This window comes from Hyaena hyaena, unplaced genomic scaffold (genome assembly GCF_003009895.1).
Source record: "Hyaena hyaena isolate Hyena2069 unplaced genomic scaffold, ASM300989v1 scaffold_146, whole genome shotgun sequence".
NCBI classification, from domain to species: Eukaryota; Metazoa; Chordata; class Mammalia; order Carnivora; family Hyaenidae; genus Hyaena; species Hyaena hyaena.
Window position 1 is genome coordinate 2409531 of NW_024080778.1, and position 12856 is coordinate 2422386.

General features: G+C 38.0%; 1 protein-coding gene across 1 annotated transcript in view; it reads left to right on the top strand.

The window, feature by feature from the left end:
- Nucleotides 1-760, top strand: part of PAPSS1 (3'-phosphoadenosine 5'-phosphosulfate synthase 1) — a 99381-nt gene extending 98621 nt beyond the window's left edge. Inside the window, exon 12 of the mRNA XM_039238788.1 lies at nucleotides 33-760. Coding sequence (XP_039094719.1) covers nucleotides 33-171 — 139 coding nt within the window. The 3' untranslated portion in view covers nucleotides 172-760. The remainder of the gene's footprint in view (nucleotides 1-32) is intronic.
- The last annotated feature ends 12096 nt before the right edge of the window (nucleotides 761-12856 follow it).

Genomic DNA, 12856 nt, shown 5'->3' on the forward strand with positions numbered 1-12856 from the left:
TTTTCTTCTTCTTTTTTTTTTTTTCCTTTCAGCCATGAAGACTTTGAATTTATTTCAGGAACACGAATGCGCAAACTTGCCCGAGAAGGCCAGAAACCTCCAGAAGGCTTCATGGCCCCCAAAGCCTGGACTGTGCTGATGGAATACTACAAATCCTTGGAGAAAGCTTAAGTTGTTGACCCAGTCACTCTACCGTTGACACTTAACTGAGTAACAAGAGGGGACCACGTAGTTACTGTTGGCATTTCTTCGAGGTGGCGTCTGTCTGGACACACTTCCTTAAAACAGACCACGTTCCTTAACTAGCATCAGTTTTAGTCTGCCTTACGAGTTTTGTTTTGAACTAGTGTAACACACTGCTGGTTTTAATGTATCTTTTCCACTTATTATGGTTAATATTCCTACAATACAGTTTTAAAATCTTGTCTTTTTATATTATATTTATGCTTCTGTCTTATGATTTTTTCAAGCTGTTATATTAGTTGTAACCATTAGTATACACATTGAATCTCATTTTTCATCCTTTGAAAAAAGAAAAAATTCACTAAACAGTAAACTTGGCTAGACTTTGTTTTGGGAATTTTACAAGACATCTGTAGCAATTAGATTTTCTTTTTCTACATTGAAAATATAAACTGCTTTCTTCTTTCCTTCCAGTAAGCTATTGATCTCTCAGCTGTTATAATCTATTCTTATGATCTGTGTAAGCCCTGAATGAACTTTCAACCTATTCAATAACATTAAACTTTTTGGCTTCTTAGTTATATGATATTTTTTGTTTTGTTTACCCTTAACCTTTCCTTCTTTTGAAAAGCTTCTGATGGAGGAGGGAAAATACAGGCATCTTTCATTCCTTGAATTTAATAATTAGCTCCTACACTGTTTTTGCACAGTGAATTTTTAAGTGGGAAAGTGATAATGCATTCTGTCTGTCCAAAACCTCAACCAGGTTCCCCAGGTAACTCTAATATTCTCAGACACCTAAGGTGGTGGTACTAGCAGTAGAGACGTGGTAGAGAGAGCTAGGGAGATGACAGCTCATTTGGGGAGGGGGCACCGTACCAAGTTTGTTTTTGTAGGATATCCTCAAGTAGACTAATCAAGCGGAGATGTTTGTTTAGTTTTGGTTGAGATGTTTATACAGTGTTGGTTGCTATGTCAGTATTTTTGATTTGCAATCCCACTTTCTATTGAATAATCATGATCTACTCTTAAAAATTTAGCATTAATATGAGATGGCGGAGTATACATGAAGATAGTGTACTGTCTTTAAGGTGAGTAGGAATAAAATACCACTAGGCGAGGAAATAGAAGGAAAAATACCAAAAACGTGAAATTGGATTATGGAGGGAATCAGTGAGAAAGTTGGTAAATAGAAAAAAATGGAGGCTATGAATAGATATTTTCTAGTGGATAGATTCGTTCACTCGTGGATACTGAATAAAAATATTCACGCAGTGATATAGAGAGTTATATGGATGGATATGTTTATGGGAACAATTAGAAGTGACAGTTGGTATTATTTTGGTGCCACATTATCTAGATCTCTTTTTAAGAAGAACTTCTTTATATAAGTCTACATGGGTCAAAGGGCACCATAGATGTTCCCTCTTCAGCTGCAAACAGCTAAGGTATAACATAGCACCTCAGCTAATTTAGAAACTCCTACCTAAAATGTTGAAAATGTGTATCAAGTGATGCAAAGATACAGAGACAAAACGAATCATGGATTCATGGCGGTAGTGGTACAGTTGAGATTCTTGGGACTGTTAGTGTCAAGTGGAAGTGGAGCCCATGGGGATGGGGTCTCCTTGCAGAAGTACATCTACAATATCTAGTGGTGTGACCTTGGATCAGTCCTCTACACCAGCTTCCTTTCATTCCTGACCGTTTTCTAAGCCTTATTCTCTTGCATTTTCCATCAATTCTCCAAGATACCCAATAGCCTTCATGTAAATTTCTTTGCTACCAGAATTATCTGGAGTTTCTCTGGTTTGCCAGCACACAGCACCCTGATCATAACATAAGCATGTGAAGAAAATGTGTATTTCATGTAAAAATCTTGATACTGTTAAATTTCAAGATGACTTTTACTGTCAGCTGTGTATTTTAAAAGTTAAAAATACAGAAGAAAAGCATCTTTAAAAAAATACTTGGCACTTAGGAAACTTGTCCTTTATACTCATAAAATCAAGATGAGATCATGAAGAAAAGAAGTTATGATCAACAGCATTAGGGTGAAATGTGTTCTAAAAAGCAACATTTTGTTCTATAATTGTCCTTTCCTGAATCTGGTCCCCACTGTACCCCCTGGCCTTCAGCCCACCAAAGAGGGACATGATGAAGACGTGATTCTATGCCCCTGGACACTTGGGGTTGGCCACCCACTTGTGTGTTGCAGAGAGATGAGGAAGAAAATAAAAGCACCCAGTGATTTCCACTAGTCCACATAGTTGGTATGTGTGTCTTTAATTGAAAAATCTGATACACACAAATTTAATTTTTCTTCTTCCCAGTCCATAAAAATGAGCCCAAATCAGTCTATTAAACATTCAGCCTTTTTACATTCAACCTCTCGTGCCAAGTGGTCTTGGAAATCTCAGTGCCATTTTTTATCTACCCATCAGCTGGAAAAGAGAATGGAAAAATACTCCTTTTTAAAGAAAAGAGGAAAAGAAAGTGCAATCATCTTGGCAGAACTGTAATGTTTTAAATCTGTCAATTCTCTGTTCTACTCTGGTAATCCAGACCACATATTTGAGTTTTATTTTCACCGAAGAGGGGACCAATTATGTCTATCTCTTGGAAGTCAGCATTCAATTTAATTCATCAAGAAAATTCGGAAGTCATGCTTTCTACATATGTTATATTTTTATTAGCACATATGTATCCAGGGGTTGGTTGGCTCACAAAGTGAGGAAGTATTTGGTCACTGAGCCTCTAATGTGTGTGGTATATTTCTTAGAGGGCTACAAACGTCTTGGGTTATATTTCTGCTGGATTCCATTCCCTGCTCCATACATTCTTGTCTTGAATATAATTGTATAAAAACGGCTCAAGGAACATCTCTGCCCACTTAACTCCAAGTGAGTGTTTTCTGGACCAAGGTAAAAGCTGGCTTCCTTAAAGATACGTACTTGAGGGCTGACTAAGCAGAGGTGACTTAAGGTTGAAGCCTCCTCCTTATCCTGACTTCCTGGTTCCCCTGATTCCCAAGGAAAATGGTGCCAGAATTGAGGGCCTAGATTTGAGAGACTAAAATACAAAACATGGAAAATTTCATCCTGGACCTCTATCTCCCAGACTTGCACCAGCACTGAGCATCTGTAATGATGTGTCTTCATCTCCACTGAAATGCATTAGAATGTGGGCTCCCTCACTGCATTCCTCACATCAGCTCTGGCTTATCCTCTTTGAAAAGTGTTTGTTTCCCCCAACAGCACAACTACTCCAGTTGCCCAAAATAATGTAGGCATCTGTTAAAAGTAAACATACTGGTGCTTTGCTGCACAATCAGTTCCCCAAGAAAAACCAGCCGATTTGAGTAATTCAAAAGAAAGAGGAGTTATGTTCAACACATCTGGATTCACTACCTGGCTGCCCCGAGTTTGCCCTACAAGATTTTCAACCTCAGAGTGTGGTTAATGCTATCTTGTGTGATCTAGGGGCATGTGTATGCATGTGTATATATATATGTTCTACGTAACTACAGAAAAAGGAATTTGACATTTGATATGTTCTACGTAACTACAGAAAAAGGAATTTGATATTTGATACAGAAAAAGGAATGGGCTACTCACATACAGCCGTTACAGAAACTTGAGTAAGAAAAAAGTTAGAAGTTTAGATATATAGATATGTTGGCTTAAGCCAAGGAACAAGCTTAAGGGAGAGGAAGAATTTTTTTGTGAATAAGAATTCAGGCTTCGAAATAAAATTTGATCAATCCCTTGTTGGTTATGACATGAAGCATCATGAAGCCTGCTTCTTTATCTGTGAAGGTTATAGTCAGAATTATGAGGCAATGTGTGTAAAGTACTCCTTTATCATTATATTTCAAGATGTAGTCTTTTGACCCAGAAACACAGTGATACCAGTATCTTTGAGACAATACCTTGTAATCTATTCATAGTAACATCGTTCTTTAGCCCACTTCACAAAGTGACTAAATGCAGATACATGTTAGATAACAAATCTAAGGGGCAGCTGGCTGGCTCAGTTGGTAAAGCGTCCAACTTCAGCCCCAGTTAATGATCTAAAGGTTTGTAAGTTCAAGCCCCACATTGGGCTCAATGCTGTCAGCACAGAGCCTGCTTCATTTCCTCTGTCTCCCTCTCTGACTCTCTCTTTCTCAAAAAGAAATAAACATTAAAACACACATACACACCCAGATCTAAGACAATCAAAACACTGTTCCTGGTTCAGCCATACTTTTTTCCCTTGCATTTTCCTTGTGTCTAACTTCTGCATTTCCTAGATTAAGAAAATAAGTACATTTTTGCAAAGAGAAAAATGCAGAAAAATATACACATTTGTCTAAAACAAGCATGGACTAATTCAAATGCAAAAGAAAAAATCATTGAAAAAATGATAGCACTTTGAAAAATGGGATCAGTGAAAGATATATTTTAAAATATGAAGAGTGGTAGATCAGGATTAGAAAGTTTATTCTCAACATTAAGTTTAATGAGGTGAAGGGCCTAAGTAATGGCATTTTGGGATTAAGGCCTCCATGCCCCAGTTCAGGAAAAACTTCAGCTGAAGCCACCCTCGGACCACCCTCAGGTCAGCCAATCAAAAGAAGCTAAGAAAGATAGAAGTAACATTCCTGTGGTCTGGGGACTATAGATAACTACTTTGTACAAACTAGCCAATCACCCCCTGCTTGCCTGAACCCCATGTGGGCCCTTTAAACTCAATAATTGGTCATTTTCAAAGGATTCTCAAAGGTCATGATTGGGTCCCGCCAAAAGTAACACCTCACAGATACTGAGTGGTCAAAACTGTTGTCGTAGGTGCTGTACAGTTATGATTGGTACTTATGACGCTATGAGTACGTGTGCACTGTAACACCCCTGTCCTTTACCCTATAAAAACCCTGCTCGCTATTGTTCGGGGCTTCATCCTGCTGCCACTGTGGCGGTTGACGGGTGAGCCCCTGCTCGAGCTTGTAATAAAGGCCCTTTTGTACTTGCATCGGTGCCGGCTTCTTGGTGGTCTCTGGGAACTCGCGATTCGGGCACAACAGAGGAAGGTCTGCTTTAGTTAATGTGGTCATTAGTTATATTAAAGCTGCATTTTACAAGCATTACACTTCAGATAAAAGCTGAGTTCAGCTTGTTTGACACCTTTGATTAAAACTAAATCTTAAATATATTTGACTTTTAGAATTGAACTGTAAATGGTGCATCATATACTAGCTAATTATTTGCCTCCTCTGGGGATATCACAGGTATTTCAGTATTAGGACTATGAGGCACAAAATTATATACTGTTTCCCAGACTTCCACACGGATTCTTTTCCTGCTCATAGTCAAAAGATTTCGTAGCTACGAGTAGGATGATGAATAAAGAAGAGCATAAAATTTAAATTTATCTTGAATAAACATCATTGAAATCTTAATAGCTAATGTTTACTATTTGTTTTAATATTTATTTATTTTGAGAGAGAGTGAGATAAGAGTGCCTGCAGGGGAGGAGCAGAGAGAGAGGGAGACACAGAATCGGAAGCAGGCTCCAGGCTCTGAGCTGTCAGCACAGAGCCTGATGCGGGGCTCAAATCCACAAACTGGGAGATCTTGACCTGAGCCAAAGTTGGATGCTTAATCAATTGAGCCACCCAGACACCCAGAGTACTTACTCGGCATTTCAAGATGCTAAGTGCTTTACATGTATTATTTTGTTTAATGCTTATAAAAATAACTGGCATAGTAAAGAATATTAAGAAAGGAGAAGGGAAAAACAAATGTTTAAAAATGAGAATTGAAATAAAAATGGAGTATAACATGATTTTGCTAAATGAGAATTTAGAAGTTAACTTTGGTAAAGAGGTTGGGTGTAAGATAAATGTGCAAAAGCCAAAATCACACAAAATGTGCAAAACCAAAAATCTCTGTATTAATAATACTTGACTAAGAGTGAAAATGTATGTTGGAGGAGGTCATCGGGTGAATGTGACCGCCAAATGATCCAGAAACTGACCCCGGGGCAGGCGGGCAGCTGGAGGCTCCTCACCCCTCCCCTGGGCTTCTTGTTTCCAATGTTGCAGACTTGAAAGAGCGGTGTGTTTGGGGGACTATCTGGACAGTGTGTGTGAATGAATCCTGTTAAGGCCTTTCTATAAGCTTTTAAATTTTGTTGGGCTGACGGGGAGATCTTGTCCTCAGGCTGCCAGAGAGAAGCTTCCTAGGTAAGTTCCCTTGCTTCCTAAGCTTGCCACCTCCCAATGTAGAGGGGCTAGTCTTTCTTCCCTCTCTCCTTACCCTCCGTATATGAAGGCTGGTTTCAGATTTCACAGGGAAATTCCCAGGTTTGTGAACGCAAAATGTCCCAGGCCCAGATAGTAGCCACATAACCTGTAAAATACTTAGCAACAAAATTAAAAAGAAAAGAAACAGCACTAGTTAAATAAAACTGTAAAATGTTATGAAAAGATATGAAACAAGACCTGAAAAAAATTGGAGCTTTATACTATGGTACTAGGTGGAAAGATAACATCATAGAAATGTCAATCTTCTCAAAATTAGTAAGTTTTTGAGGCAATTAAAACCTCAATGAATTTTTGGGGGGGTGAGTTAGATGAAATAATTTTATCAGTTCATTTGGAATAATACCAGGAATAAGTGAGAAAATTATGAGACATGAGGGGAGACTTAACTTACCAGCTGACCCAGAGACTCATGAAAAATAATAATTGTTTTAAGTCACTGAGTTTTGGGGTGCTTTGTTATACAGCAATCACTTATTTTTAAAAAATATTTATGTTGAGATAGAGTGAGTGTGCATGAGAGTGGGGCAGCGGCAGAGAGAGGGAGAGAGAGAATCCCAGGCAGGCTTTATGCTGTTAGTGCAGAGCCTACCCCATGAACTACGAGATCATGACTTGGGCCGAAACCAAGAATCTGATACTTGACTGACTAAGCCACCCAAGCACCTCCAGAAATCGCTAATTAATACAGGTATTACAGCTCAAGTTGGTGGCCAGAAGGTCAGATTTAGCAGCAGAAACCCCAAATGAATAGGGCTGACAGATCATGCCTGTGGTCCGTGGACACGAGCTAAGGTTCCTATGAGATCCTTCACGTCTGCATTTCCTGACTTCAGTGTTTTAATCTTTATACTGTGCATTGTATTAACACTTTTCTTTGCATTTAGTTTCCTTTTAAAAAATGAGAACAAAAGAAAAATTTTAATGTCCCAATCTCTCAAGCAATCACCATATACCAAATGATGGCTGTACTGAGGGTCTTAAGTTCTTTATATTTTTAAATCTTTGGAACAATAGGGAAGGGATTTGGTTCCTTTTATCCATATCTCTAATGGATTAAAAATATTGCACTCAAGGGTTTCATGAAAAGTTTTCTCTTACTGCCAGAAATAAATAAAAGAGAACAAAGAACTCAATAAAGAAAATAAAATACAGCTTAGAGACAAGCTGGAAAACTCAGTTTTGTGTGATCAAAATTATATTAAATGGAAACTTTTAATAGGCAGTCATTTTAGGAGGAGTCTAGAGTGAGGACTTAAACTGGAGTAACTGTGAAAGAGAGCAGAGGTGATAGGGTAAAAGCAAAGAGCTTTGCGTACACGGGAGTTTGGGGAATTACATTTAATGAGATTTTTTAATATAATTTATTTATTTTTTTAAATTTACATCGAAGTTAGTTAGCATATAGTGCAACACTGATTTCGGGAGTAGATTCCTGAATGCCTCTTACCCATTTAGCCCATCCCCCCTCCCACAATACCTCCAGCAACCCTGTTTGTTCTCTATATTTAAAAATCTGATATGTTTTGTTCTCCCTCCCTGTTTTTATGTCATTTTTGCTTCCTTTTCCCTTATGTTCTTTCCCTTATGTATTGTATCTTTAATTCCTCATTTGAATGAAGTCATGATATTTGTCTTTGTCTAACTGATTTCACTTAGCATAATACCCCCCAATTCCATCCATGCAGTTGCAAATGGCAAGATTTCATTCTTTTTAATTGCTGAGTAATATTCCAGTGTGTGTGTGTGTGTGTGTGTGTGTGTATACAACACATCTTTATCCATTCATCTATCAATGGACATTTGGGCTCTTTCCACACTTTGGCTATTGTCAATAGCACTTGGGGTGCATGGCCTCTTTGGAACAGCACACTTGAATCCCTTGGGTAAATACCTAGTAGTGCAATTGCTGGGTTGTAGGGTTGTTCTATTTTTAATTTTTTGAGGAAGCTCCGTACTGTTTTCCAGAGTGCCTGCACCAGTTTGCATTCCCACCAACACTGCAAAAGAGATTCTCTTTCTCCGCATCCTCACCAACATCTGTTGTTGCCTGAGTTGTTAATTTTAGCCATTCTGACAGGTGTGAGATGGTATCTCATTGTGGTTTTGATTTGTATTTCCCTGATGATGAGTGATATTGAGCATTTTTTCATGTTTCAGTTGGCCATCTGGATGTCTTATTTGGAGAAATGTCTATTCATGTCTTTTGCCCATTTCTTTACTGGATTATTTGTTTTTTTGGTGTTGAGTTTGATAAGTTCTTTATCGATTTTAGACACTAATCCTTTATCTGATATGTCATTTGCAAATATCTTCTCTCATTCTGTCAGTTGCCTTTTAGTTTTGCTGATTGTTTCCTTTGCTGTGCAGAAGCTTTTTATTCTTTTTATTTTATTTTATTTTTACTTATTTTTTTAAATGTTTATTTATTTTAGAGATAGAGACAGAGTATGAGCTGGGGAGGGACAGAGAGAGAAGGAGACACAATTTGAAGCAGGCTCCAGGCTCTGAGCTGTCAGCACAGAGCCCAAAGCGGGGCTCAAACCCACAAATAGTGTGATCATGTCCTGAGCCGAAGTCAGATGCTTAACCGGCTGAGCCACCCAGGTGCCCCAGAAGCTTTTTCTTTTGATAAGGTCTCAATAGTTCATTTTTGCTTTTGTTTCCCTTGCCTCCAGAAACGTGTTGAGTAAGGAGTTGCTGTGGCCAAGGTCAAAGAGGTTCTTTGCCTGCTTTCTTAAGGATTTTGATGGCTTCCTGTCCTACATTTAGGTCTTTCAACCGTTTTGAGTTTATTTTTGTGTAAGAAAGTGGTCCAGATTCATTTTTCTGCATGTCGCTGTCCAGTTTTCCCAGAACCACTGGCTGAGGAGACTGTCTTTATTCCATTGGATATTCTTTCCTGCTTTGTCAGAGATTAGTTGGCCTTATGTTTGTGGGTCCATTTGTGGGTTCCATTAATCTGAGTGTCTTTTTGTGCCAGTACCATACTGTCTTGATGATTACAGCTTTGTAATACAGCTTGAAGTCCAGGATTGTGTTACCTCCAGCTTTGGTTTTCTTTTTCGATATTGCTATGGCTATTGGGGTCTTTTCTGGTTCCATACAAATTCTAGGATTGCTCTAGCTCTGTAAAGAATGCTGATGTTATTTTTTATTTTGATACGGATTGCATTGAATATGTAGATTGCTTTGGGTAGTATCAACATTTTAACAAAAAATGTTCTTCCTATCCAGGAGAATGGAATATTTTTCCATTTTTTTGTCTTCAGTTTCTTTTGTAAGCTTTCTGTAGTTTCCAGTTAGATTTATTCCTAGATAGTTTATGGTTTTTGGTGCGATTGTAAATGGGATTAATTTTTCTTTCTGTTGTTTCATTATTGGTGTATAGGAACGCAACTGATTTTTGTGCATTAATTTTATATCCTGGAACTTTGCTGAGTTAATGGGTCAGTTCTAGCAGTTTTTTGGTGGAATCTTTTGGGTTTTCCATATAGAGTATCATGTCATCTGAAAAGAGTCAAAGTTTGATCTCCTCCTGGCTGATTTGGATACCTTTTATTTCTTTGTGTTGTCTAATTGCTGAGGCTAAGACTTCCAGAGTCTCTGGTGAGAGTGGATATCCCTGTCCTGTTCTTGACCTTAGGGGGAAAGCTCTGTTTTTCCCCATTGAGGATGGTATTAGTGGTGGGTCTTTCTCATATGGCTTTTATGACCTTGAGGTATAATCCTTCTATCCCTATTTTCTTGAGGGTTTTTATCAAGAAAGGATGCTGTATTTTGTTAAATGCTTTCTCTGCATCTATTGAGACAATCATGTGGCTCTTTTCCTTTCTTTTATCAATGCCATGTATCACATTGATTGTTTTGTGGATATTGAACCAGCCCTGCATCCCAGGTATAAATCCCACTTGGTTATGGTGAATAAATTGTTTAATGTATTGTCAGATCCGATTAGCTAGTATCTTGTTGAGGATTTTTGCATCCATGTTCATCAGGGAAATTGGTCTGTATTTCTCCTTTTTTAGTGGAGTCTTTGTCTGGTTTTGGAATCAAGGTAATGCTGGCTTCATAGAAAGAGTTTGGAAGTTTCCTTCCATTTCTAATTTTTGGAACAGCTTCAAGAGAATAGGTGTTAACTCTTCTTTAAATGTTTGGTAGAATTCTGCTGGAAAGCCATCTGGCCCTGGACTCTTGTTTTTGGGGAGATGTTTGATTACTAATTACTAATTACTCCATTTCTTTACTGGTTATGAGTCTGTTCAGATTTTCTATTTTTTCTTGTTTCAGTTTTGGTAGTTTATATGTTTCTAGGAATTTGTCAATTTCTTCCAGATTGCCCATTTTATTGGCATATAACTGCTCGTAATATTCTCTTATTATTGTTTGTATTTCTGCTGTGTTGGTTGTGATCTCTCCTCTTTCATTCTTGATTTTATTTATTTGGGTCCTTTCCTTTTTCTTTTTGATCAGACTGGCTACGGATTTATCAATTTTGTTAATTCTTTCAAAGAACCTTCTCTAGGAGGGCCTGGATTGCTATATACTTCCCTCTTATGACCACCTTTGCTGCATCCCAGAGGTTTTGGGCTGTGGTGTTATAATTTTCATTGGCTTCCATGTACTTTTTAATTTCCTCTTTAACTTCTTGGTTAGCACACTCATTCTTTAGTAGAATGGTCTTTAGTCTCCAAGTATTTGTTATCTTTCCACATGTTTTTCTTGTGGTTGATTTCAAGTTTCATAGCATCATGGTCTCAAAATATGTACGTATGATCTCGATCTTTTTGTACTTGTTGAGGGCTGATTTGTGTCCCAGTATGTGATCTATTCTGGAGAATGTTCCATGGGCACTGGAGAAGAATGTGTATTCTGCTGCTTTAGGATGAAATGTTCTGAATATATCTGTTAAGTTCATCTGGTCCAGTGTGTCATTCAAAGCCATTGTGTCCTTGTTGATTTTCTGTTTAGATGATCTGTCCATTGTTGTAAGTGGGATATTGAAATCCCCTACTAATATGGTATTACTATCAATGAGTTTCTTTATGTTTGTGATTAATTGATTTATATATTTGGGTGCTTTCACATCTGGAGCATAAATGTTTACAATTGTTAGGTCATCTTAGTGGAAAGACTGCTTAATTATGATATAATGCCCTTCTTCATCTCTTGTTACAGTCCATATTTTAAATTCGAGATTGTCTGGCATAAGTATGAGTACTCCGGCTTTCATTTTGACGACCATTAGCATGATAGATGATTTTCCATCCCCTTATTTTCAATCAGAAGGTGTCTTTAGGTCTCTTGTAAACAGCATATAGATGGATCTTATTTTCTTATCCGTTCTGTTACCCTCTGTTCTGATTGGCACATTTAGTCCATTGACATTTAGAGTGAGTACTGAAAGATATGAATTTATTGCCATTATGTTGCCAGAGTTGGAGTCTCTGGTGGTGTTCTCTGGTTCTTTCTAGTCTTTGTTGCTGTTGGCCTTTTAGTTTTTGTTTTCTTCCCTCAGAGAGTCTCCCTTAAAATTTCTTGCAGGGCTGGTTTAGTGGTCACTAACTCCTTTAAATTTTGTTTGTCTGGGAAAATTTTTATCTTTCCTTCTATTTTGAATCATTGCCTTGTTGGATAATGAATTCTTGCCTGCTTATTTTTCCAATTCAGCACACTGAATATATCTAGCCACTCCTTTCTGGCCTGCCAAATTTCTGTGGATAGGTCTGCTGGGAACCAGATCTGTTGTCCCTTCTAGGTTAAGGACCTTTTTTCTCTTGATGCTTTCATGATTCTTTTCCGGCCTGAGTATTTTGTGAATTTGACTGTGGAATGTCTTGTTAATGGTCAGTTTTTGTTTAATCTAATGGGAGTCCTCTGTGCTCCCTGGATTTTGATGTCTGCGTCTTTCCCCAGGTTAGGAAAGTTTTCCACTATGATTTGCTCATATAAACCTTCTACCCCTATTTCTCTCTCTTCATCTTCTGGGACCCCCCTATGATTCTGATATTGTTCCTTTTTAATGAGTCACTGAGTTCTCTAATTTTTAAATCATTCTCTTTTGCCATAGTCTCCCTCCTTTTTCCTGCTTCATTTTTCTCCTTAAGTTTGTCCTCTATATCGATGATTTGCTGCTCTGCCTTGTGCATCCCTGCTGCTGTGGCATCCATTTGAGATTGCAGCTCAGTTATAGCATTTTTTATTTCATCCTGACTACCTTTTACTTCTTTTATCTCTGTAGAGAGGGATTCTAATCTATTTTTGACCCCAGCTAGTATTCTTATCATTGTGATTCTATATTCTGGTTCAGACATCTTTCTTGTATCTGTGTTGATTAAGCCCCTGGTTGTCATTTCTTCCTGTTCTTTC